Source organism: Eublepharis macularius, chromosome 14 (assembly GCF_028583425.1).
Source record: "Eublepharis macularius isolate TG4126 chromosome 14, MPM_Emac_v1.0, whole genome shotgun sequence".
In the NCBI taxonomy this organism is placed as follows: Eukaryota; Metazoa; Chordata; class Lepidosauria; order Squamata; family Eublepharidae; genus Eublepharis; species Eublepharis macularius.
The window spans coordinates 23695200-23723178 of NC_072803.1; the positions used below are offsets into that span (position 1 = coordinate 23695200).

A 27979-nucleotide genomic window follows, 5' to 3' on the forward strand; every position below is an offset into this window, starting at 1 on the left:
AAGAAAGAAACACACAAAGCAAAAGCACACGGGCGTGGGTTATTTTCAGGTTGCCCTCACTTGGAAGGCCTGGCAGGGCTTCATTATAACTTCAATATGTCTCCCCCCCTTCTTTTCCTTTGTACGGTACGGGCAAGGGAAAAGATTACGTGGGGCAGGCGGCTGCTGGCGGAAAGGGCCGAAATGGAGCCGAAGGCGCTCGGCGGCGTTTATCGAAAAGCGGCGGAGGCGGCCGAGATCTGCCGGCGCCACTGGGTCTGGGTTATTCGAGGGTCATCTTGGCGCAGGGGGATCCTGGCTATGTAAATGCGGCACGCTGCCCCTTGTGCGTGGCGAACGCACCTCAATAACACATTCCAGAGGGCACATATTTACAAAATACTGGCGGGTCTTTTACTTTTGCACTAAAGCGTACTGACTGGTGGCGCCGTATAGCAACTCACCATGACGAATATGAACATTAGTAAAAGAGAGGTGTTGGGCTATCTGGGGGACCTTTTCCAGGGGAGGCATGGCCCTCAAAGCCAAAGCCGACCATCATGCGAAAGCGTGGGTCTGGCAGGTGAGACCCCGAATCTACGTAGATGCGGGATCTTCACCAGCACGGCGGGTGAAATGTTTTCAAATACAGAGATCACCTTTATTGGTGTGTCTCCAATATTGGAAATGCATTCACTCTTGGGCTAAAGCCTCTTCAACCACCTTCACACACAGCAAATCTCTTTTGCCTGTGCAATTTTTTCCGAACATGCGGCTTACAATCCAATTAAGAATCACTTTCGGTGGTGGTCCTATTTGGCTTTGGTTGCCGTGTCTTCCCCAAGGGTCCCAACTGTGGGGCCCGCCTAATGAGGTCAAAGAATAGAACTGGAAAAACTTTTAACATTTACACCGATATCTACATATTCTATTGTTTCTTTTATTCTAAAGCTACAAAAGTCTGGTCTAAGGGGACACACGGTATCTCTGGCCCAGGGTGGAGTGATATCTGGCGAATCACTGGGCAGAGGGGGGCTGGGCTGGTGGTGGTTCCCCCAGGGTCATACACAGGGGGGGCGGTTTGCAGCGGCTTCCCTTTCCATTCTTTTAATTGAGAGGCATGAAAGTATTTTAGCCACGTTCCTCCTGTCTTTCTCTGGATAGCTACCTGATAGACAGCTGGGGAGACTCTTTTTGTGATAGGGACTGGGCCTTGCCACTTGGCTGCTAGTGAATGCGCCTTTTGCGAAAACTTCCTGTACAGAACGAGCTGTCCTTCCTCCCACTGCCTGGGGTTCCTGACCCATCCCAATTTGCGGTCCATATCCTTCTGAGCTGTGCCCAACTTCTGGGCCACTTGCATGTGGACGGCGTGTATGGATGAGAGCAGGTCCTGGACCCAAGCATCATTAATCACTACAGGCTGCATATCGGAAGGGAGCTGCGTATCTAGCCAGAAGGCCTCCGGGAGCTGCATTCTTCGCCCTGTCATTACCATATGGGGTGTGAGCCCGTGAACTGCGGTAGTGCCTCTAATGGCCATTAGGATTATGGGGAGTTTTTCATCCCAGTCTCTCCCGGAGGAGCGAACCATCTTGCGGAGAGCCTCCTTGAGGGTCCGGTTGGTTCTTTCTATGGCGCCTGAAGCTTGAGGGTGGCCGGCTATGTGGAACCGTTGCTGGATGCCTAATGCTTTACAAAGCTCCTGTGTAACTTCCCCGATGAAGTGTGAGCCTAAATCGGAGTCCATGACTCGCACAATGCCCCATCTTGAAAAGACATTGTTGAACAGTAGTTTGGCGGTGGTGGCTGCATTGTTGCGCTTGCACGGAAACGCTTCGACCCATTTGCTAAAGGGGTCTATGACAGTGAGGCAGTAGCGATTGCCGCGAGCAGTGGGGGGAAGGGGGCCGATAAAGTCAATCTGTATGCGAGCCCAGGGTCCATCAATTCTCTGATGCTGGAGGGGAGCTCTAGGTCCGGTGGGGTCTGCATTAACCATAGCGCAGGACAGACAGTTGTCTACCCATTGCGCTACTTCGGTGTGCATGCCAGGCCACCAACCAACCTCTTTTACCCTTTCCAGAGTCAGATCCTTGCCTCGGTGTCCCTGCTCGTGGACAAACTGAATTAAGTCAGCCCTAACTTCCAATGGCACTACCCAATGGCGTTCGCCGGCTGCATCTACTGCCCAAACTATGTCTTCCTCTTCTCTGATCATGAGTCTCCCTGTCTGATCCCTTCCTGCGGCTAGGAGGTCAGTTATTTCTGGGTCAGATTGCTGCAGTTGTGCTAGGTCTAGTGTTCCTGCGGTTCCCTGAGCTTGGCTGCGGGCTTGTGCCCGAGTGGTGACAGGGCGGAGGGGACAATCGGTGGCTAGTTCCGGTGGGGGAGCACTCTCAGTGGCGGCTGCCTTGGCTGCAAGGTCTGCCTGGTCATTCCAATAAGCGGTCTCTGAGTTCGTCTTCTGGTGTCCCTTGACATGGGTCACCTGCGTTGGGCCGGAGCGAGACTGGAGGAGTGCTGCTACTTGCTGCCATAGCTGTAGGTGGGCTACGGGTTTCCCATCGCTGGCCCTCCACCCCTGATTCTGCCACACCGGGAGCCAGACCGTGGCGGCTTTGGCCGTCCAATCCGAGTCTGTATAAATGGCAAGTGGGCTTCCTGGGGGCTCAAACTCAAGCACCGCCAGAAGTGCTTGCACCTCAGCCGCTTGGCTGGAATGGGGGCGGGCTGGACCTTTGAGGGTATGGGCGTCGCTCACTCGCACGGCGCCGTAGCCTGTCCGAGGGGAGCCTCCAACGTGAAAGGAGGAGCCGTCACAGAACCAGCATGTGAAGCCGTTCTGTCGGGCTTCCTCTAGCGGGACTCCCCAAGTGACTGGCCAGACAACCTGTGATGGCGGGTCCAGGGGGCACTCGTGCTCGGTCCCGGTTACCAATAGGCCATAGGGGGCTGGAGGTTCAGTGGTTTCCTTTTTGAATTCTACTCCGCGGTTGACCAGGGCCAGGGTCCACTGGGCTATGCGAGCGTTTGAAACTTGTCCGTCTTGTATCTTTCCCGACAGGATATATTTGAGGGGCGTGTGAGTGGTTTGCACTATTGTACGTGAACCTCCTATGATAAATTCCCAATGGGTCAGACTCCAAACCAGAGCAAGGCATGTCTTCTCGCATGGGCTAAACTTAGTTTCTACTGCGGTTAGGTTGCGAGAGGCATAGGCTACTACTCTAGCGGTCCCTGCTTGCTGCTGGGTGAGCGTGGCTCCTATGCTCTTGTCTGATATTGCTAGCTGGATAAAGAAGGGCTGGGTAACATCTGGATGGGCTAGGGCCGGGGCTGCGGCCAGACTGCGCTTTAGCTCGGCTAAGGCTGTCTGTTGCTCCGGTCCCCACTCCCAGGGAGTGTTCTTCTTGAGGAGAGCATAAAGGGGGCGAGCTTTGTCTGCAAAGGACTCGATGAAGTCTCGGGAAAAGTTGAAAGTTCCTAGAAGGGCTCTGAGGGAGGGGACATCGGTGGGTGCAGGCAGCTTGGAAATGACCTCCATTCGCTGGGCGTCCGGGGTGCGACCCTCGGGTCCCAGGGTCAGACCCAGGTACTTGACGCTGGTCTGAACCAATTGGGCCTTTTCCCTGCTTGCCTTGAACCCAGTCTCGCGGAGGAGTTCCAGGACTTCCCTGGTGATTTGGCGGGCTAATTCTTCCGTGGGGGCGTGGACTAAAATGTCATCCACGTAGCTCAGTACGTGGGGCCTCGAGGAGGGTTGGAGGCGTTCCCACATCTGAACTACATGGGCATGACAAATACTGGGGCTGGAGTGGAATCCCTGGGGGGTCCGCTTGAATGCGTATTGCTGGCCGCGGAAAGTGAACGCGAACTTGTACCAGCAAGACTCATGCAACCGGATGGAGTGGAAAGCATTGGCCAGGTCTATGACCGAGTAGAACCGGGACCCAGCGGCAATGGCCGTTAGGATCTCATTATACTTGGCCACAACCGGGGCAACTGGAGGGGTGGTGGCATTCAGGGCACGGAAGTCGACCGTCATTCTCCAGGTCACTCCATCTGCTTTCAGAACTGGCCACAATGGGGCGTTGCAGATGGACTGCATCGGGAGTATGACGTCCCACTCAAGGAGTCCTTCTATGGTCTTAGCTATCCCTGCCTCAGCTTCTGCTGGGTACTTGTACTGTCTTTGGGGAGGGGGGTCCTTTCCTTCAATCAGGACGCAGGCGCCCTTCACTATCCCACACTCGGCCTTGTCTGTCACCCACACTTCGGGAAAGTCCTGAACCCAGGGGTCTCCGGTGACGGGGGCGAGAGGAAGGGGGGCCTTGAGGGCTGCGCATCAATGGACTGCATTAACAAAGTCGGGGCCTCCCGGGATGCGCCACAGGAGCCCGTTCGCTAGGTCAATGGTCAGTCCCTCGGCACGGAAAAATGGCATGCCCAAAAGTCCATCGTCTTCTCCCCGGTTTGCGCACGCCGAAATCCGGGTGGCCAGGTTCCCAACGGAAAGGGGGATGTCCTGCCAGACCGGGGATTCCTGCATGCCGCCTCCAAAACCGGCGAGCTGCATTGTAGTGGGGGTCTGGGTGCCCTTTGTGACTAAGGTGGGCCGGAGTATATTAAGTGAAGCTCCGGTATCTATGAGGAGGGTGGCAGGCTTCTTCTTTTCCCCGGGAGTCCCGATCCCTGCCTTCACTGTCGGTCTCCCCCATGTATCCGGCTTTAGTTTGGCAACTATGCCCACGGAGGGAAACTGGGACTCGGGGCAACCCTATTCTGATCCTGCACCCTGATCGGTGGAAGCGGCGCTTCCTCTAAAGGGGTTGTTGGGGCTCGGGCGTTCCCGAACCGCAGCTATTGGGGGACTCGAGAAGGGAGGGTCCGGCGGCAAAGGGGGCGCCGACGGAGGCACTGGGGGCTGCTGCTGGTCTTCCCATTCCATGATCGCCTTCATTAGAACGGACGTGGGCTTTCCGTCGAAGAGCTCCATGTTCGCTCCAATGTTTTTGAGGCGCATCCATAGTTCCCAACGGAGGGAGTCCCTGGACTGGGGCGTGCTGCCGCGGTCCCGGTAGCCCTCGTGGTCGCCCTGCGATGCTCCCCAAGCATTAGACTGGTCTGGAGGCGGGTAGACCTGATGGTGGTACGGGTGCGATGCTCGTGAGTGAGAAGGGGCTATGGGTGCATCCTGTAGTCGGGGCTCGTGGGGTCCCTGCTGGGAGGAGGAACTGTAACTCGGGGTAGGCGCAAAGGAAACTCCCGGACGGTAGTCCCTCGGTCCTCTTCCCCGGTTAAAGCTACTGCTCCTTCCCCTCAGGATTCCTCCCCTTGCCTCCGGATGCGGGCTGCGTCCCTGTGGTCGGTACTGAGAGTGAGGGCCATGATTGGCATAGGTAACCGCGCTAATCGGCTCGCTTTCCTTCCTACGAGAGGCTGGGGACTTCACATGGCGGATGGCGCCGGTCTCTCGCAACAGGCCAGCAATGCTCCTGATGCGGGATTCCAGCTCTCCCCATGTAATGCTCCCGGGCTCGACTCCTGCTAGGGCTAGGCGAGTGGTGCTGTTGAGTCCATCTATGACTGCTCTCCTGAACTCTAAGTCGTCGAAGTCCGGCATGTCACTTAAATCTAAATCTACCTCGTCTGCTAGTTCGGCTAGGAGCTGTTTCCTGGCTAAATATGCCTCTGGATCCTCTCCGGGTTTTTGAGATTCTGCAATATATAGGGCCTTTAAACTCTTGGTGGGCCACAGGAAGGCGCACAACTCTTTCATGGCACCATACTGACTGCGAGTGGCTAGTCTCCGGTTGGAAATATATGCGTTAAGAGAGGTGACTATTTCGGGGCTGGCACAATGGCGAGCCAGCTGAGCTACATCGGAGCCACTGGCAGAGGGCTGGGACATGGTCACGTGTGCAAACCATTGTATAGCTGAATCTCGGTTCAGGGGTCCCATGCGGTCCGCTATGGCTTGGAGCTCATCGGGCCTCCAATTGCAGGTTTCCTTAACTATTCGGTCTGTCTTCCTGCCATCATCGTCTGTGGTGACAATTTCTTTGGTAGCTATCGGATGGAGGGGCTGTGGAGCTTCCTCGGGCTGGGATGAAGGAGGTGACCAACTGTCGGTACTACCTTCGGGGAGGGCCAAGAGGGCTGCGGGATGCACGGCGGAAATTACGGCCTGCTGCATCCCCAGGTGCTGTTTTAGGGCCTCTAGCTCCCTCTTACAAGCGGAGTGGTCTGCAGAAGCTACCTTGGAGTGATTGTGCTCTGCCATGAACTGGGCAGCATGGGTTAACTTTGCAATTTTCTCCTGACCTTCAATTACTGCGTGCTCAGCCATATCGGCACGAGCGGTGGCTACTTCAGCCTTGTGCTGGGCGTCCTGGAGGGCGGTAGTTAGTCCTTGCTTCTCTAGTATGAAATTGACGCGTTCGGCGCGCCACTCAACTGCCTTTTCCTCATGGTCTCTTTCCTGTTCGGCTAGTTTGGCCCTGAGACTCTGGATTTCTAGGTGCAGGGCGTCCTGTTCTCGCTTTGCTTTTTCCTCTAGCTCCTTCCTTTCTTTGTCCTGGGCTATTCTGAGCCTCTCTATCTCCTGCTCACTATCTTCCTGCGCTATATGTAATTTATTTATCAGGGACACGCTGTCCTGTAAGGCAGTAAAAAGTGCCCAAGCTCCGTATCTGTCCTTCTTGCTCGACTTGGGTTTCTCTTTCTCACAAAAATCTTGGAAGGCACTTCTAACTATCTGGAGTGGGTCGGGTCCCTTGAAGGAACCGGCTTCCCAAGGGCAATCTCCCTTCTTGACTAGCCACTTCTCCAGGCGGGGCACGGTGGGGTTTGCCCGGTACATTTTTACTTTTTAGTTTAAGGCTGATCTCGGGGGAGGTTAAAGAGTAGATCAGCGACACCAGGGGTGGGGCGATTAAAGCTGCTCAAGGGTTTTAACAACTTCTTCCTCTCTATGTTCCTTTTGGGAGGTTTATCCTTCCCTCAGGTCCTCAAGGGTTTTTACCAGGGGGTTTTAAGGTTCTACTTCAAGGGGATTTTTAAGGGTTCTACACTCGGCTCTTCTCCACCGGGGGAGAAGGAAAATTCCTATTCCCGTTTCAAGCTTGCCTACAAGCCACGGGACCAGGAAAAGTTTACTGGCTCAGAGGGTGCTCTCAAGCTCTCTAAGCCCAAGAACAAAAACGCTCAGTGCTTCCAAGCCTCTGCCTAGAAGCTAAAGCTCAGGGGTCTCCCAAGCCTCTACTCGGAAAACCAAAGCTCAGGGGTCTCCCAAGCCTATGCGCTCAGAAAACCAAAAAGTGTTCCCAAGCCTCTGCCCGGAAACTGCAACTAAGGGGTCTCCCAAGCCTCTGCTTAGGCAACCCGAAATGCTCCCAAGCCTCTGCTCAGGAACTGAAGTGCTTCCAAGCCTCTGCTCAGAAGCCAACAATGCTCTCAAGCTCTCTGCCCAAGAACTAAACTCAAAGTGTCCCCAGGCCTCGTGCTCAGAGACAAACGGTTAAACTGTCTCCAAGCCAAGACCAAAAGACTAAATGCGCTCAAGGACTGCCTCTGCAAGTCCCCAAGCAAAATTGCTCAGGAGTAAAGCTTACTGTACTCCCAAGCGAGGTGCGCTCAAGAGTTTTACCAACTCCCAAGCAAAAGTGTGCCCAAGAGTCCCATTGACTCCCAAGCGAGGTGCGCCCACGAGTCTGACTTAAAACTCGCAAGCGGAAAGGCGCCCAAGAGTCTACCTTAAAACTCTCAGGCGAAAAGCGCTCAAGAGTCTAACTTAAAACTCTTAAGCACGGTGCGGCCGGCTGCCGCGGGGCTTCAGGAACCTGGCTTTAGATTCCCAAAGCTAAACTGACTGAACGAACGGACTATCGATCCCTTCCCGTTTCCTCCGGAGCGGGGATTGAAGCCTAAGTGCTGGCAGGAACGGGGGTTTGGACGGACTTAGGAGAGATGGGGGAGGGCGGAAGAGAATTTTATATGTGCTGCTTCAGGAAGTATATATATAAATCTATAGAGCCTACTTCTGGGATCCCACCCACATAGACGCGTTTAGGCGGCCCGGAAGGTGGCCAGGAACTTCACCAGTTCAGAGGTCCTCACCCACAGTACACCGGTTATAACGGCTGGAGGGCCTCGCGGTGCACCACAAAAGGCAAGTAGTCCAAAGCTGGCTGAAGGAGGAAATGGGGAAAAGCCAACCCACAAGATAGAAATGCTCGCTAGAGCCACACACACTCACACTTTTAATTCCCTGAGCTAAATTGCGCTCTTTGCACTGAGGTCTGGAAAATTTTCCTCTAAGTCAGTTCGCTGAAGACACGCGTGTCGACTCACGTGTATTCACACGAACTGGGTTATGCCCGCATTCTCCACCAGTAAACTGTTACCAGAACTGCTCTTTTATTATAATGGGGAATTAGCTGTAGCAGTCTGTAACTATTAATATTAAGCGAGGATCATAACCTATGTATACGGAGGTCCTGATCCCAGACACTCTAGTGAAAAAGAGGCAGACAACGAGTCAGGTTCAAACACGTGTATTGAGTGTAGCGTAAGCCTAGCTTGCACAATCATACAAAGAACATACAAGGTCTAAGAAATACAGAGTAGGAAATACAGAGACATTCGCATTAGCTGGTTCCCAACGATGATAGGGGAAATACTCACTTATCCTGGAGCGAAGCAGAGACACAACAGCGAGGGTGGCCCAATGCCAGCACTGGAACCACAGACGGACAGCAAGGAGGTCTGGATAGGGAATGGCCGAGGCCACAGACAGCGAGGGGTTCTGGATGGGAATGGCCGAGGCACCGAGTGGTCTGAGAGACCAGCTTAAATACCCCAAAACGTACCCTGGGGCTGGTGCTGTACTTGGTGGTTCTCACAGATTAAAACAAAGGGTCTAATGGGCTACTGAATGGCTTGGATGGGCCACTTTGGTAATCAGATTGTGATAAGTGACACCTCAGGAAGAGGGGACAAAGGAGGGAGGGGGAAATCCAAGTGGGCTGAAAGGATGTTCCAGCGGACAGGGCTTGTCCTGATATCATCAGCTTTGGAATGCGGAGGTTTCTTTGAGATGCATTCTTTAAGTGCTTGGGATGGTCGGCACTTAGTTCCTTCTCCGGGGCGGCTCCTAAGATATGCAGAGCGGGGCGAGGGGCTCTCGCTGCGGACGTGGTGTGCCCGCTTCGCCGAAATGGCTTCTCAAAGCAGTCTTCTTCCCAGGGTCTTCTGGCTGCCTGAGAACATGGATGCCGGCTGGGCATAGCTGGGGCTGGATAGCAGGCTGCCCGGTAGCGAGGGCAAGCTGGGCGACCGGCTCGTGGGAGGCTCCAGGCGGGAACTGACCAGGGAGCGCCTAGCCAGGCTCGCTGGAGGTTTCCCCGGCAGGCGCCCGGCTGCTAGCAGCGGCTTGGGCCCATATGAGGCAGGCTTCCATGGAGGCAGCGGGAACAACACTTTAAAACACAGTCCAAAGCAGGGAACAGGCACGGTCCGTGGCAGATGGCAAAGCAGGCACGGGGAACACTTGTAACACAGTCCAAACACACACTGGGAATTCCAGATACAGGTCAGGGCAGGGCTGCCCAGAAAGAGAGTCCTTTGTGCAGTTATCCAAACATGGAGTCAGTAAACTACACAGTCTATTGCAGCAGCAAGATAATTGACACGCAGGCAGGAAACTGACACGTGTATCGGAGCACACACGTGCAAAGCAGTCTTTGGTGTAGCAGTAAAACAGCAACGCAGGAAACTTTAGCACGGTTCATGGCAGGCCTTAAAGCAGGGGAGGGGGCCTACTTGGCAACAAATTTACCAAACATCGACTAATAAACAATTAAATCCATTATCACAGTTTGTATAGGTTACTTAAAATTAATTAAAACAGTACAGTATGCCAAACTATCCCCGGAATCAGGAAATGGTGGATAGAAAGTCAGGGTGTGTGAAGTCTTTGAATAGTAAATAATTTACTGATTGGCAGATTAAGGAGTCAGAACTGGAAACTAATCCTTTTCCAGTATTTTAAAACTGCAAGGTGTACCCACGTCTTAAGGGAGGGGAGTCCTGTTTCAGCCCTCATACAGAAAACTAGCACAGCAGGGTGAAAGCTTCTCTCTTTGCTTGTTCTGCTGGTTTTCTGTTTGCAGGAATTATCTTCACATAGAGGGACAGTCCAAGATGTGTACTTCTGTGATCCTCTGCCTGCAGACCAAAGTGATGCTGGCCATTCTTAATACTCTATCACATCTTCATATATCTTTAGCCTACATTTATAGAGCTGACCTTACAGAGATTTTTGCAAGAGGTTTATAGCAGCATCAATAAATATTTTCAAGCACCTTAAAACTTAAAAGCATTCTAATTGGGGATTAGAAGCATGCAGGGGGGAGAGATGAACACTGATGTGGTTTATGAGGGTGATGAGCCAGTGGGAATGCTGTAACCATTTACACATAGTTATGGGACCACAGCCATATTTGAAGGGTAAGCAACAACAACAAAAAACCCTCACCTTGAGCTCTCGGATGAAATGATTTTTGACAAGGCTAGGATATTGAAGCTGAAGCAAATATTTCCTCTTGCTGAGTGTGTGGAATTTGAAAGACTCCAGTGGCTGAGAAACAACAACAATTGGTTTGGATCCCATCAAAATTGGTCAAAATTGGTCCTGTTCTACCCCCTGCAGATTGTGACTTGTTTCCTCCCCTCTCCTACTACAGCCTTAAATGCTTCTCCAGGGGATAGGGGACCCCAAACAACATCATGAAGGGGAAGTTGGAGTGCTGCTGAGGGAGGAGGATTGGCAGGAAACATCTGCCTTGTGTGTACAGATCTCCTTTACACAATCCAACTCATTGTTGGCTGAGACTCCTAACAGGTCATCTGGGATGGTATACCTCTGGGTACTGACTTCAGCTTCATGTGTTGAGCAAGGCTTGTGGTCAATTTTTGCTTCTGCTTGTGGTTCAAAATGAACTTCACATTCCATCCTTGAAACCGCTAAGAGTTTTCTACACAGGTCTGAAGGGCTAATGTCAGGCGCCTTTACTAAGATATCCCTTGCCAAGTCTGGCGGCAACACTATTATCCGATTACAACACTATGGTTAGATTTGTCTCCCATTTGCTGACATTTGACTCCAAAGATGCAGTTTGCTACTCATAATTGTCGGCGATGAACAAAATAGTCTGATTAAACCAATTGGGCCAAAGTGTTACAGATAATGTGAGGCAGAGAGGGTGAGATTTGGCAGATCTTTCTAGGGAATAGATTATATAGGCCAGATGGTGGCCTCCACAATAAGCTATACCCACTGCTTCTCCTGGGACAATGAAGTGTTCTTTCCCAAACCACTGGTACTCACAGGATAGTTATTTTAATAGGAATTTTGTTTATTCAAGCCACGAACAGCCAGTTTTCTAACAGTACAACAATTCAGCCGTTACTAGGGGGGAAAGTAAGAAGAAAAGTACTGTGGCAGTTAGAATATTCATCCCATAATTTTCCAGCAAGTTAACCCTTTCCAAATACTTTACTACAACTAGATTGCTGCGGAACAGTCTCAAGGTTATTCAGTGGGAAGAGTTTCCAGTGGAAAGGTTCAGAATATGGAGTTTCTGTATATTTTATTTTAGTCATTTGTATCCTGTATCCACAGCCAATTTTTCACAGTCCACAGTTGATTAACAGATGTGTCTCTATAACTCATAGGTTTTTTAACAAAATGACGGCAGTACTTGATTCTAGAGGCAGCTTACGGTAAAGATGATACTAAAAATATAATCGCAGATAAAAGAATAGATTAAAACAACCAGTCCACATGTAATCCCATCCTATTCAAGGTGAGATATGGGGGGGGGGAATAATTCAGATCAATAAGAAGCTAAGGGAAGCCGTGGATTCTGATTCAAAAGAGCATTGATGTAGAATAGGGTTGCCAGCTCCAAGTTGGGAAATTCCTGGAGATCTGGGGAGAGAAACCTGGAGAAAGTGGGGTTTGGGGAGGGAAAGGACCTTGGCATGGCATAATTCCATAGAGTCCACCCCCCAAAGTAGCCATTTTCTCCAGGTGAACTGATCTCTGTGGCCTGGAGACCAGTTGTAATTCCGGGAGATCTCCAGCCACTACCTGGAGGCTGGCAACCCTAATGTAGAAGCCAAAGAGGTGTACTTAGGACCCTTTTTTAAGACCTGAAATTAGGTTTTCAGTGGCAAAGGGTGATATAGAATCTAACCCCCCCACACACACACCATTTTCACATATTCCTCTTGCTGCATTATTGTATATGCATGATTTATAATTTATTTAATTGAACACATTTATATATTACCTTTCCACAAATATGTGCTGAAGAAGTTCACTGTCTAGAAAAACAACTCACAGAGAATTAAAAAAAAACACAAACAACTATAAAATTAATCTAAAAGAGCATCCCTCATCCAAGTAGGAACATGTGCCCAGAAACCTGCTCCCATTCATGCATATCTCCTAGATAGGTAGCTTGTGAGTTACCAGTAGCTTTTTGGCTGCTGCAGAATAGCTTGTGCATCCCTGAGAAAAACCAGGAAAAGATCTAGGGAAAAATCTTCTCTAGGCCTTTAAAAAACCCTTTTCTTTCATAGAATTTTGCCTGTGTTGCTTAGCCATTTCTGGTCCTCTTCCTAGCCCAAGTTTCTAGGATAGAACAAAACATGTTGGGTGGTAGATAACTTGGGATATTTTTTTATTACTCAGAAGGAACACTCACTAAAGAAAAGGTTGAATCCGCTTGCCCCAGATGAATTAAGGAAATGTTTAAATTTTATTAATGTATCCAGCAGCACCTACCTTGGAGCGTGAGTTTCTTCCAGCACAGTTTGAATGTTGGAAGATTCAGTGTCTGGTTCCTGCTAAGGGGTGATTTACATTCTCACCATCTGTCAGGAGCCTAAACATAATAGGAAATCAAACCAAAAGCATTTCTGGATTACTTTACATATTCATTGCTTTGCTGTGTTTTGTCCTATCTGATTACTTCTCTCCCCACCCCCCCCACACACACTTTTCAGCTCAATGACTCTCTCTCCACCACCCACACTTTTTCTTTTGCCCAGCTGAAAGGGAAAGATAATTTCTCTGGGAAAATCTAATTACAGTTGCTCCAATTTTAATATTTTGCTCCCAATGTTTTCTTTATCACCACTGGTATCTTGCTGCCATTCAGTGAGTCAGGTTCTAAATATAGTGTTTTAGTTTACCATTTCGTGTCGCTCCAAGCAATCTGGAAGAAAACTATGAAGCGGCTCTGCTTTGCTTTTCTCTTGCTCTTTCCAAAAGCCTCAAAAACAGCTGCAATTTAGAGTTCTGCCAGGCCTACAGCTATTGGATTTCTCCCTGAGCCAGTGTTAGGGGCTGGCATTGCTGGGCACCTGTAGAGGCTCCCAGAATGTCAGGAGGGCAGGCTACTGTGAAGCAGAAGTGACTGCAGCCTGCCCTTGCTGTTTGTAGGCATTCCAGGCATTCTTTACGATATGGTCCAAAAAGTCATCAGCTGCTACAAGAACTGATTATATGGCCCTGTGTTAAAGGTGGAACTGTGCATTATCTGTAGTAGATGTTGTTATGGACCAACATGGTTGCCTACATAGTTTTTGTTCAGTGTATGTAGAAGTGGAGAAAAGCTGTAAGGGGAAAGTTAAATACTCTTTTTCTCCTGATGGTCTCTCCTTTTCAGTCCCATCTGTTTTCTGTTGTTGATTTTTCAAAGTAATCTTGAATGATTGCTTTTTATCATGAATTCTAAATTGACTTGTGCTCTCAGAATGTGCATTCTCACACTGCTATTTAGTAAAAGATTTGCACATTGTTTCTCATTTAAAAAATTCAAGCAATATACACAAAAACCAATAAGACTTGAAATTGATTTTAAATCAATGTTCATATCACCAAAGCAAAGCAAATTCATAAACAAACTAATCTATCAAAATCAGGAAAAAACAAAGCTTTTGGCTTTTTTTAAAAAAGGAAGCTGCTTAAAAACCTTTCTTAACAGGGTTGAAGAAGGTGTACTCAAAACCACAACAGGCAGTCTGTTCCATAGAAGAAGGGCAACCACAGAGAATGCCCTGCATGGCTCTGCCACTGTCCTCACCTCTCTACCTGAAAGAAGAGGAAGATGCTGAGAAGAGGATAATTGATGGGTGGGCATATATTAGGAACCCGAGAGTTGTGAATCAAAATGGACACATTTCCCTCCATGATCTGCGTTAAGTTCAACAGACTCTGAGTCTCTCTACACAAGATGCCTTGGTGTGTATTTGTTAAGTGTAGGGAGACACAATGTTAGCCGGGAAGCAAAGTTTTAAAAGACAGAGCTGGTGGAGATTGCTCCTCAGAGTGTTTGTTAATTTCATCTTCACCACCCCAAAGGCTCTGTCAGTTTCACCTCTTCAGTCTAAAACTGTGTGGGATCGCAACCGGAGGGCAATGAGGAATGGAAATGGGCTGGAGCTGGAGAGGTTATAATGCGCTGAAGTTTCCCTTCTGGCATTTCACAGCTCCAGTAGCAAAGCCCTTGCCCTTCCACCAGCTCTGTTTTTTTAAACTACCCTTCCCAGCTAACATTGCATCTCCCAACATGTGTTGTTCACGTGTCAGATGTCTCACGTAGAGAGACTCTCTGTTGCAGAGGAGAAGGAGGTGGCAGCAGATTTATAGTTACGTTTATTTTTAATTGTTTGTTTGTAGTCTGCCTTTAAAAATTCAGCCGTCATGACAATTTCATTCAAACTAAACAGTAAGTCCATTTCTGTGCATGTGGTTATATCAGCTGTCATCTCAGCAAACGTTGACTGTACTGGTGCAGAGATGATACATAATGTCCAAACATGTCTAATTGCTAATAAAAAAATAAGTTTGAGGCTTGATTGGCAAAATAAATGATTAGTATAAGAAGGGGAAAATTGTATTCCAAGCTCACTGTACTTCAACAGTGCAGCATAACTAGTTTCAGCACACCTACCCCACCCTCAGTACGGCAGTATGGGTAAGTTGGTTTGTTTATTTAAGGCCAGTTTATTTAGACAGTCTTTCACCATTCACAGACAGCAGGTAAGTTGCGATGATAATGAAAACCTAACCTTAAAACCAATCCAACAGACACCTATAGAATCACATTGCCATATAATCTGACACTAATCACTTCCTTTAATTATACCTTCAAGAGTCCCGTTCCAAAAACCACTCGACCATTGGCCCTCTATTGTTTGGGGTTTTTCAGCCAAAGTGAGCTTTTTTGAAGCTCAGAAGGTCTGTGTTAAGTTACGACTGACTGAGATATCTCCGGGGAACCCCTATATACGATGCCTTTCATTCCATGGAGGCAGGTGGAATGAATAAGAAATTGGTGGTTGTCATGCTGTGCATTTCTTTTCTCTCTTCCTTGTCGAATTGTCACCCATCCACCTTCTTCTCTTTTCTTTTCTAGGAAGTTCCTTTTTCTCGTGTGTGGTGCAGCAACCAGCAGCCACTCCACTGTGCCTTTTCCCTGGAGCGCTACACTCCTGCCACGACGCAGCTCTCATGCAAAATCTGTGTCAGACAAGTCAAGGGCCATGAGCAAATCTTGCAGATCCAGACATCGATTATAGAGGCAAGTTCCCCTTCACCCATTTGTTAGGTGTTTTATTTTTACATTTTCTGTATGAAGCAACAAAACAGCTTTCCTTCCTTCCCTCCTTCCTTCCTTCCTTCCTTCCTTCCTTCCTTCCTTCTTTGCCACTTAAGGATATTGAACATTTGCTGTTGATGTTATTTACAAGCTGATGTTATTTACATCAGGGCTAAGAGAATGGGCTATACTCCAGAAGGTCGCCAGTTGTGGTCTCGTCTCCTCCATGTACTCTGTAGATAGCTTACAAGGGATCTGTTTTTGCCAACCCCACATTTTCAAAATAGAACCAACAGTTTTTGGAATCCTTAAAATCAATAAAACAACATGAAAATATATCACTAAATAATATTTTTTTTAAAGGTCAGTGCGTAAAAAGCTAGCCTGACAAGACAGTTTGGGGTTGGGTCCTTTGCAATGCCAGCCCAAGTGGATTATTCACACTTTGAGCACTGAAATAAACAGGCTCTGGTTGTTTAGGGACCTGTGTGAACATAAAAGCCATGCAGCATAGCCTGCTGCAGTGAAGAGGAGGAGGAACTTGGCAAAATCACCCTTCTGACTCTTCCTCTCATCGCACTCCATTAGCACAGGAGTCTCCACAGGAGAATCCAACAGATTCAACCTGCTTCCCACCTCCACTCTGCAACCTCCCATGTTGCATAGATTTTGTCCACATGGATCACCTGACCCTGGCATTGCCTTTTTGTGTCTCATAAAGGGCAGCCAAGGGAAAGCAGAGGCAGAAAAGACTTGCCTGTGCAAGATCTGCCTAGAATATAATATGCAAGTTCTAACCTGACCTGGAGTGCTAATTATCTGTGTGTGACAATTCTTTTTTAATGGATGAACTTCCCATCATTTTCAGCTGGCCACCTGCGGCTAAAGCGGTACAACCCAGATACAGGGATACCACTGAGAAAACTAGGTACAGATACAAGATTTTAATACAAAGTTTCTTTTCCCCTTCTTAAGTGTCAGCGCTGTCTGTCCTCTTCCAAGCATTTATCTATAGAATGCCATGGGCTGCACATTAGCCATTGCCTCTTCAAATAGATTCCTTGGTACAGCAAGATTTTTCATACCCCATCTCTAAAAGGTGAAAGAAAGACTGCTGATTCAGCATATTTTTTCTTGTTTAAAGGCTTGATGCGTCAACTTATTGTTATTGGTGCTTTTGCACTCCAGGTAGCAGGCAGCTTATCTTCCAAGCACAGCCTACCCAATCTGCTGCATATTTAATTTAAAACAATCAGGGGAGGGGGGTGGGATGTGATGTATCTACAGCATTTGTATTACTTCGCATAGATGTCTTCTGCAAGGCACCATAAATGTTATATGAAAAGGCTTGTCATACCATTTTGATGAAATATTTATACTGCAGGAGGACCTAGAGGTCCCAGCTGGGAGGTGTATCCTCTTGCATTAGACAGTGAGAAGGACACATGAAAAACGCAGTTCCTGACCCATAGAGTTTGCAGTCTCAAGGATTTCAAAGCTAAACAGATAAAGAAATCCATCAGCAAACCAGGGAATGCCTGCAAGTAATGGCTTGACTTTTGGAAAAACAGCATGAAGCATTAAAGAGCCCCTCTGTACAAAATGTTCCAGCATTTTACTCATATGAATGCCTTCCACCAGTCAGATCTGCAATCGGTCTAGCCTGGCATGTCCACTCTGACTGGTAGCAGCTCTCCAGTCTCTCAGATGGACATTTACAATATATATATGCCCCTGAATGTCCACAGTGAAGAGCGCAAAGGTCAACTCATCTGGATATGAAGTTCCATCTAGCCATTATATTAATTTCCTCCTCCTATGATGAGTAACACAAATTACAGTATACTACTGAATCTGATTACAAAAATCACAATTTGTACATGTGGCTTCAATTCTACCCATATACAATTTCTGATATTCTAGACTTCAGAGGGAAAATACATTTTTTTGCAACTGGTAAATGTAGAAAAAAATAAAAATACTTGTGGCAGAAAATACAGAGGCAAAAAAAAAGAATTTGGAAAATGTTAAGTGTATCAAATGAGATTTTATATACTATTAACATCGGGCTCTTTTTGATGTCTTTTAAATGTCATGGGAACATGTTTCTACCATAGATGTTCATGGTCCTGTATGTTGGAAAGAGAACTGCAGGAGTGGATTTTAAAGCTTGGGTCTACTCTCCAAAGCAAGGAACTGATTTCTGTTATTTGGAGGTCAGTTGTAATTCTGGGAGATCTCCTGGCCTCACCTTGAGATTGGTAGCCTTACAGCTTCCCAGTGTTCAGGAGAGCTCTGGCAAGATGAAGATGGAGGGGAGAAGGCCCTCCCTGCACCCTGCTTCTTGTCCTGCCCCCTTCTCCTGCCCCTGGCTGTAACAGGCACATCACTGAAACAAGGAGCCTTGCTTCCAGCCAGCTTGTACGTTTGCCTGTTGCTGACCTCCAGTTGCTGTTTCTTCACACACCCATATACACCTGCCCCTGAGCTGGAAGGAGGGTCCTTGAGCAAGAGGGGGAAACGCTGTCAGAAGACCATCTGCTGACAATTAGCTCCCATTAAGACACATCTACAGCCATTAAGGAACATTTTCTTTCTTTAGTCGAGAGTCCGACTCCTGACTGCCCAACAGATGCCACTTTCAAAACCATAGCGATAGATCCATTCATGATTCTCAAGTAGCAATCTAAGAACATTTTAAAGAAGTACACTTATTTATTTATTGTTCAGTTTGATGCAAAATACAGGTTACCTTGGCATACAGAGTATCCACAGCTCTGGCTATTCTCTGGCACAGCCCCTTACTTTTCCTTAAGTGGATATTTATTTTTTAACAAAACGTATCTGCACAGTTTTTGTTCTGCAGTCGGGGATTTGGATGCATGGTAATTGCCAGTGTAATTATAAAGGAGATAGTTTGGGGAGAGCGTAACCCATGAAGTATTTTGTTTTGCATGCAGAATGAAAGAGAAACCATCACTTTCTTTGCACATGATGACAGCAACTTTCCTGCTCAGACGGGCCCGCAAGCCTTCAAGATACCCTACTCCATTCGGCAGAGGATATGTGCCACTTTTGACACACCTAGCTCCAAAGGCAAAGACTGGCAGATGTTAGCACAGAAAAACAGCATCAACAGGTAACTGGAGGCAATTCTGTACGACAGCCATTGTGGCATGAATCAGCAACTTTTTTGTTGTTTCTGTTTTTTGTTCATACCTGTGTAGTAATGGAATTGTATACACTGTGATCAGCACTCACGTGTTTTGAAAGCAGCCTTTGAAATTGTTCAGGAATCCAAGATTAGGTAGCGGTATACCTTTAAAAATATTTATAATAGAGGTTCAAAGGAATATTGAAATTGTAGCTTGGATAATGCAAACTGCCAGCAGAAAACACTGACAATGCAGGATATTCCTCACCTTCCCTTCTCTCGAGAGCCGTTTCCAATGCTGGGAAAGTTCATTCCCAGGGTCAAGGACCTTGTGTATAATAACAGCCTCATCGGTCATGTGGCTGTTGTAGGGAAGGAAAGCTCCACTCACAAAGAGAAAGAAAGGAGAATTTTAGTTTCCTTCCCTCTGCCCACTGACAACCACTGCAAGTCCCTCAAACCTGGGAATAACGGGAGGACAGGAACAATCCCATGATCCTTTGCACCACTGATTGCAGGATCTAACCTGATATGTTAAAATAATAAAGGATAGTATAGCATGTGATATTCCATTAGAATGTACTCTGATCCTTTTAGCTTCCATAAAAATGATATACAGATAATTGGGAAATCAATGGCCTAATACTGAACCATAGTTAAGGGAGCTGAACTAGGATTTGGAGGGATGATCAACTTTCTTCCCATATGATGCTGGAAGCCGCTACAGTATAGGAAGATAAAGTCATCCTGTTCCACCTCCTATTCCCCCCCCCCACACACACACACACATGTGAGGACAATATTTTCCTTCAGTGACAATGCTATGTAGATATAAAGAACAAAATGATGTAGGAGAGGAGCAAAGAGGAGAATCTCTATTCTTGCTGAGGGCTAAGGATAATGTTTACAAAATGTGTTGTTGGCAGCTTATCTTTATAGCTAAGGAAGAGCTTCCGACATCCATTTCCAAGGTTTGCTTGAGATGTGTGGAGCTTGATCATTGCAGGCTTTCAAGATGTATGTTGAACAGGTTCCTAACATTTAGCTGCTATTTGCATATGTAGGAAAACTGTTCTTGACCTCTGTTGGAAGACATGACCTCCAAGGTTATGACTAATACATGTGCTTCCTACCAGGGACTCCCCTTCTGCTTTCTTTCTCCGAGGAATGGGACAAAACCTCTCCATACAGCCCAGCTAGTGTGGTTGAGAGAAAGCTGATTCCACTTATGTCATGCAAAAGACAGAAGGAGGGAGGTGAATCTAAGGCATCAGTAAAAATATGTTGCAACATTGACATAAGGGCATATAGTAAAAAGTCCAGTAGCACTTTTAAGACGAACCAACTTTATTGAGGCATAAGCTTTCGAGAACCACAGCTCTCTTCATCAGATGCATCTAACGAAGAGAACTGTGGTTCTCGAAAGCTTATGCCTCAATAAAGGGGCTACTGGACTTCTTACGATTTTGCAACTACAGACTAACATGGCTAACTCCTCTGGATCTATAAGGATATATAAAGCTGCAGGGACATATCACTGGGGAGAGACTGGACTTCAGAAGAGGAAAGAGTCTAGGCTAATCAAGTTCAGTTAAGATGTCTTCCCAGAAAGCAAGGGAGGGGTTTTCTTTTTTGTTTATCTGCATAGGTGAATTTGGTAAACAAGCAGTACATAATTGATCTCGGTGCTTTGAAACTACAACTGAGAACAGTTGGATTACTGAAGAAATTGAATAAGCGCTTGTTCTTCATTTTGAAAGGGAAACAAAATTGATGTCAGCCAAACTCTGTACCTTTGAAATACTGGGTATCATTCCAAGCCCCTAATCTGGGCATTTGTTATAGCTGTGGTTTGGAACAACCCACTGTACCTTCTGGAACTAAAGCATGTGTATTTTCCATTGGCTACACTAATTGCGCAGAGAGAAAAAAGAAACAAGACACCAGAGGCACACTGGAGTTGGATGCTTTTTTCTGAATGTTTGGAATAACTATCCAGCCCGCAGTCTACTTGTGTTGCTTCCAAACCAAGATGCATGCTGTTGGAAGAAGTGAACGTAGGTGGCTGATTCTTGGCTGGTGGTATTTTCTTGGTTGCTTTTTTGATGGCATAGTGCCCCTTGTGCTTCTCAATAATGTGGATATCTATTATTAAAGAAAAGATGGCAAATAGATGCTTTCTTAGCGGGTAGGTTGCACTCCTGAGCAGTGTGTGAGCATTGCATAGCATTCCAACCCAACAGAATCAGGATGATGTTCATGTTGGAACAAACACCACAAAGGCATGGTTTGATGCTGCAACAAACCACAGTTCATTCTTCACATATAATTGGAAAAGATTACCGAATTCCCTTCTCTTGGATGCTTTCTTCTAAATGCTCCTCCGCGGTGTGGAAGTTTCTGTTTATTTATTCATTCCCCAGGGCATGATTAAATACAAACCTACTGATATGGAGTCAGTCGGTCAGGAAATCTTTCCAAAGGAAGCTGGGGATGCACTGCAAGCAGTTCGTTACGGCTTTTTTCCATGTCTATCTATGGTGGCTTCCTATAGCTACAGTTTGGAAAGTGTATGCTCATACATGATTCTCTATAATGCCTGAACAGAGCAAGGGGGATTTGTTCATGGATGTATTGAGCCTGGAGCAGGTCTTGGAACAGAATTTGAAGGTTATTAGGCAGGTATTTAGCTACCACAGCCCCCAAAGGGGTTCCTCAAGCTCCATGTTGTTTCATGAGCCTTGTGATCAATTGGAAAACTGACTATCAGTCTGTCAAAAGGATTGCAAGGGTGAGATGTTTCTTCCTGGTTGCTCCTCTGCTTGGAATTCCCTTCCCTTAGATACACGGTAAGGTATACGCCTATCTTCTGGAAATGGTGTGAGACGTTTGAATTACAGTTGGCTTTTGGCAGCTAGGGATCAGGTGAACAAGAAGGGGCTTAATAGTTGTAACTGGGGTCCTAATTTGCTACTTGCCCTTAATAGGATAGGCTATAAATGCAAGTGAATTTGTATGTATGTATGCAAAGTGGTATGTTGCAATACTGCAGTCCAAGCTCTGCTCATGACCTGAGTTCGATCCTGGCGGAAGCCAGCTTCAAGTAGCCAACTTAAGGTTGACTCAGCCTTCCATCCTTCCGAGGTCGGTAAAATGAGTACCCAGTTTCCTGGGGGTAAAGTGTAGATGACTGGGGAAGGCAATGGCAAACCACCCTGTAAAGTCTGCCAAGAAAAGGTCATCATGTGACATCCCCCCAAGGGGCAGTAATGACTCAGTGCTTGCACAGGGGACTACTTTTACCTTTTACCTATGTATGTATGTATGTATATATGTATGTATGTATGTATGTATGTATGTCTCACTGAGACTCAAGGCAGATTACACAGTGTAAATCAATACAACCAACAGCAGGGACATTCAATAAATAATGCAGGGTATACAAATGCAAATTTGCAGAGATTTGAAAGCAAGCAGAAATCCAGTACAGAGTTGAAACAATGATGAAGCAGAGCATAAGCACTGCAGTTCTAGATGTGATACATTAAACAATGCAGAACCTATCCAGTAGGATCATAGTGACAGCAACAGACAATGCATAGTAGTATAGTCTATAGTCCCTGTCCCTTTACCAATGCATCTCTTTGAAACCACTTCCTTACAGTACAGTCCTCTTATCTGAGTAAAAAAGCTCTCTTTAATAATTTGAGAGGAGTTAGCCGTGTTAGTCTGTAGTAGCAAAATAGTAAAGAGTCCAGAAGTACTTTTAAGACTAACCAACTTTATTGTAGATGCAACTAATGAAGAGAGCTGTAGCTCTCGAAAGCTTATGTTACAATAAAGTTGGTTAGTCTTAAAGGTACTACTGGACTCTTTACTATTTTAATAATTTTGTTTTTGCATAGTTTATGGGAATCCAGGAGAATAGGATCCTTTCTGACCTTCTAGCAGAAGGTGGGGGCTACCACAGAGAGGAATGTTGGAGGGGATCGCCACATCATTTCCCCCCATTTAGGCTATGTGGAAACAGAATTGGCTCCAATAAGGCAAGACTACAGCAGGGGCTTTAATTTGAAAAAAATGCAAAAGCAAATTGGATTGAGCTGAGAGCAAAAATACGGATTCTGTGCTCAGCAGTGTATCATAGAAGGTGGTTGTCTTATGTTCCAGGGTGTTCTCAGTTAGTACTTTGAGCAGCATTTACTTATTGATCAGTAAACACAGAACTTACCCCCTAAGTGAGGAAGCTTAGGGATGACATTTTGCCAGGAATTATGTGATAAAGGTCTGATGACTTTCCAAATGGCTTTGGACTTTCTGGCTTTAGCCAGTAAGCTACTCTTTTTCTGCATTGTCCAGGTTTTGTGCTGTAATTGGGAGACACAATCATGTGTATGGCTGCGAGAAAAAAAATCCATGAGCCTGCCCCATTCCTGTACTTTCCTATACAGAAATCAGCAGGTGAAATGTTTCACACATGAAGCGAAACACTTGCTCATTACTGCAAATCAAACTGCTCCTGAGCATGTTGTATTGGCAGATGGGGGAGATTCAGATGAGGCCATAATCATTGGGGAGGCATATTGATTCTGTCACCCTGTGCTTATTGCTGCTGCTGCTGCTGGTGGTGGTGATGGTGATGGTGATGGTGATGGCAGGGGCGGCGCAAGGGTTTGCGGGGCTTACGGCCGGCCGGCTGGGTGCCCTCCCGCGCGCTCGCAAGCGCACGCACACCGGCCTGCGTGATGATGTCATGCATGATGTCATCATGGGAGCATGCCGCCGCTGGCCTGATCGCTGCGGCAGGCAGCCTCTGAGCTCTCCCGCTCGGTTGCCTGCGCCGCCGCAGATGCCTGCCCGTGGCGGCTGCGCCCAGCCGGGGGCTTGTGCTGGTGGCAGCGGCGGTGCGGGGTGGGAGGGATAGGCGGCGGCTGCTTTGTGGCGTGCGCTCCCGCCTCCTGAGCTCCTCCGGCACTCCCTCCGGCACCCCGCACCTGAGGCCACCGCCTACCTGGCCTCAATGGGTGCACCAGCCCTGGGTGATGGTGATGATAATGATAACAACTGCACTTATATGCTGCTCTTCTAGACAGATTAGTCCCTAACTCAGAGCGGTGAACAAGTTAGTGTTATTATTATCCCCACAATACAACTGAGGAGCTGAGGCTGAGAGGAGTGGCTTACCCAAGGCCACTACTAAGTTCATGGCAGTAGTGGGATTCGAACCAGTAGAGGGCTGATTCGCAGTAGATTCGAACCAGTAGAGGGCTGATCAGCTACAGCAGTTCTCTTTCAGGTTTTATTTAAGGTGTTGTTTTTATCCTTTAAAGCTGTACAGAGCTGGGGACCCACGTGTCTGAAGGACTGCCTCTCCTGGTATGAACATGGGTGTCAGCTCTGCACATCATCCCAAAACTTCCAACAGAGTGGCCTGTTCCAGAGCCTTTTCAGTAGTTTCCTGAAGTTCTGCAGTTGGCTTGGCTACTTGTGGAGGTACAAACTCCTCCTTCGCTGCCTTCCAGCCTTCTGCAGAACGTACAAGACAGAAGACTTTTGGAGTTTAGTTTTCAAACTTTTGTAATGTGTACTTGGTTTGCAAACAGTTGTTATGACATACACATCCTGGGTTTTATTGAGCTGTTTATCTTAATGATGCAAATGCTGTTGTAAACCAGCCTTTCTGGTACGTTGTCCAATTTTAATTAGGATGTTGACCCACTTTAAAAAAAAAGAGCTTGCACAAATCAATAAAACTGCAAGAAACTGTGACCTCTCCCCTTTCACAGGCTTCATGACCCACACATTGGAAAATGCTGTTGTAAACCACCATGAGCCCCCTTTTTGTGAGAAATGGTCATCCAGGAGAATTTTCATAGATCAGCGGCCTTATACAAATGGTCTTTGTCCTATTGGGCACAACATTCTGCTTGTGTGTTGAACATAAAACAAATGGCTTTGGGAAAAGAGTTACTGAATCAGTAACTGAATCAACTTCAGCCCCCACATACCGCTTGAGAGAGCCGTTCCACAAATGCTTGAGAGAGCCGTTCAGAGTCTCTTGTTATGAGTATTCAAAGTGTTTTAAGTAGAACTGGGTGTACACCAGTTGTACCGTTGTGTGCTTCTTCCATAGTTTTGCTGTGTCAAGAGTTCTGTGCTCCTTTCCAATGATCCACTGCATATTTCTGTGAACTCTATTTGTGTGAATGCACACACGATGCATATATATTTGATACATATTGCAAGCCATACTTCTATAATAACAATAGTATACAAATTGCTATCCAGTGTGCCTTCCTGCCCCAAAATCTGGACATATCAACAGAAGATGGATGAAAAGAGTGCACCTTCAGTTGAGTTCTATAAAATGAAGTCCTCCTAATCCAGCAAGGCTTTAGAAGTACACTTAGTTTGGACATTACGTGAAAGGACAGCAAAAACCTAGTCTCAGGAACTTAACCTGCAATGGCTGTTTCACATAATTAATGGACAAGTATTAGTGAACTCTGTCTTAGCACCATCTGGAAGTTTTTTTAAGCAGTTCTAATTCTATAGCAATTTCAACGTAACCCCAGGAAATCCAAACTTTTCGGGGCTTATACATGCATGTATTATGTATAATGGAGTGGTATGTAAATATGATTATGCATATGCATGCTTGTGCAATAGTTTTGACTTGGATGATTATCCCCAGAGGAAATACTCAAGTCAATTTGTCAAGAGGCAGGCTTAATGGCAGAGTCGGAAAATAATGTGCATTCAAAAAAACCAGTTTGTTCCACTAGGTCCTTTGCAAATAGATGTCCTGAACATTTCCATAAATCATGGGTGCACATTTTTTTGCAAAATCGAAAAAAGAAGACGAAGAGAGGCAACTAAAAAACGAAGGTCTATGCCAAAGCACACCAGACCCCCGTAGGAAGGCAAATGTCTTCACTGTCTTGCCTTGCATACAAATACGTAATATTTCCTTACACCATCATCATTTGCTAGTAAATTATGGATGTCATTTTAGAAACTCTTCTTATTTAAACAAGGATACAGCTATTCCCATTCATACAAATAACTTTGTTTGTACAGTCGTGAGAAGCCAAACTTTTGTTCCTTTGCCGGAATGATGCTTTCTCAGAATGCAGAGCCAATGCCCTCGTTGTGGGTGTCGTTATGCTTTCCAACAGTGCTGGGAAAATCCAGCAATTCACAATAAGTCCATATATGAATTAAGCCCACCTATTCATTCTTTAAGGTTGTCTTCTGAGGCCTCTGTGTAAGGAGGATCTGCCAAGTGACTCTCAAAAAGACTTCACTGCATGAGTTAAAGAACTTTATTGATAAGCTACCAGTTCAGGATCTTAAACCATCATTGACAGGAATGGAGATTCTCTACAAGCACAAAGCATACATAGGATTCTAAGCCCGGGCAAATTCCTCAGTCCCCACCCCCTTGAGGTAATGGTTAGCTAAGTTCAAGCAAAAGCCTCCAGGTGGGAAAAAGCAGAGAGCAGAGCTGATGTAGAAAATGTCTCAAGGTCGTGATGAGTGTCCATGCTAGCATCTCTTCCCAGGCTCAGGGAAGAGGCGTATAGGAGAACATGCAGATAACAGTAGAGACAGCCCCTCCCTTGCATACTTTCACATCACAGTCATGAAATAGCTTCTGCCTCAGTTATACCCATAGCATCAGAGCCTCAGAACATAAACAAACATTACACAGGGCCTTGTTGAATATGACAGGTGAATACCTGACACTCTGGCCTTCTGAGATGAGGTGAGGGGGGTCAGAGATAGGGTCTTTGCTTTGATGGCACACTGAGAAGATCTCCTTTATGATACTCATGATACCTGCTCTGTTTTCTTTTAGGCACAAAGTGCAGAAGTTTATATTTTTCCCTATTTGTTCTATTTGTTTACTGATTGAGTCAAGTCTCTCTTGTCTCTTTGTTCATACTCCTGTTTCTTTTCATCTTTGAGTTTTAGGATTGGTGGTTAGCTACCCTGAAGGCTTTTGATTCAACAAGTGGGATGGTGGGATATAATGAGTTTGGTGCAGTGGTTAAGAGCAGCAGGACTCTAATCTGGAGAACCGAGTTTGATTTCCCACTCCTCTGCTTGAAGCCAGCTGGGTGACCTTGGGTCAGTCACAGCTTCTCGGAGCTCTCTCAGCCTCACCCACCTCATAGGGTGATTGCTGTGAGGGTAATGATAAAACACTTTGTAAACCACTCGGAGTATGGTATTAAGTTGTCCTGAAGGGTAGTATATAAATTGAATGTTGTTGTTGCTATTATATTTTTAAGTAAACAGCAACATTCTTGTGGGATATCTAGCCGATGAGCTGAGCTTCATGTTGGATGGATAATGTCTTGATCCCCATGTAACAGTCTCAGCGGCATCAGTCAACATTCCCATATCCTAACCACTTTACTTCTGCCTTTCTCTTCCTGTAGGAATTTGTCTTACTTTGCTACCCAGCGCAGCCCATCTGCTGTCATTTTGGACTTGTGGGAAGCCAGGCATCAGCACGATGGCGACTTAGACTCTCTAGCCTGTGCCCTGGAAGAGATAGGAAGGACACAGCCCAAAATCTCTAACCTAACAGACACTCAAATCGAAGAGTCCAGCTTCAGCTACAGCAGACAGAACGGACTTTAGTGCTCGCTTTTCTTTCAAGGACTGGGAGCCAGCTTAGACTTTGTACTTGAAGGAATTCATATTGGCAGGGAGAAAATGACGGTGCCCCCCCTTTTTTCCTTCTGCATTTCATGTGACGGCTCACTTCTTCATGCCCTCCATCCAGTTTCCATTTGGATGAACGGAAGAAGCCGGTAAACCATAAGGAGGATGCAACCTCTCTGCACGGTTGTTGCCGCAAGAAGGGAAATGATAGCTCTCCTTCACCCAAGGTTAAATCATATCTGAGTATTAAAAAATAAGGGCATTCCTTGCAGCACAAAATGTGTAGAGAATGCTACTCCAACCAAGAGAACGAGAGAGGAAAATGTAGTGAATGTTTCCAGATATGTGACATTCTGAACACTGTTTACAGTTTTGATATATTTTGCCTGTTCTCCGTTATTTTGTAACTTGTTTTAACTTGGGGAGCTGGTCTTTCACCCGGGATATAGCTCTGAAGATAAGATGGGACAGGTGTACAAACTGGTACTTTAAA

General features: G+C 46.6%; 1 protein-coding gene across 1 annotated transcript in view; it reads left to right on the forward strand.

The window, feature by feature from the left end:
* UNC5D (unc-5 netrin receptor D) overlaps positions 1-27462 on the forward strand; it is a 300179-nt gene extending 272717 nt beyond the window's left edge. The window contains exons 16-18 of the mRNA XM_054998048.1: positions 15474-15638; positions 18617-18795; positions 27258-27462. Coding sequence (XP_054854023.1) covers positions 15474-15638; positions 18617-18795; positions 27258-27462 — 549 coding nt within the window. The remainder of the gene's footprint in view (positions 1-15473; positions 15639-18616; positions 18796-27257) is intronic.
* Positions 27463-27979: the final 517 nt, after the last annotated feature.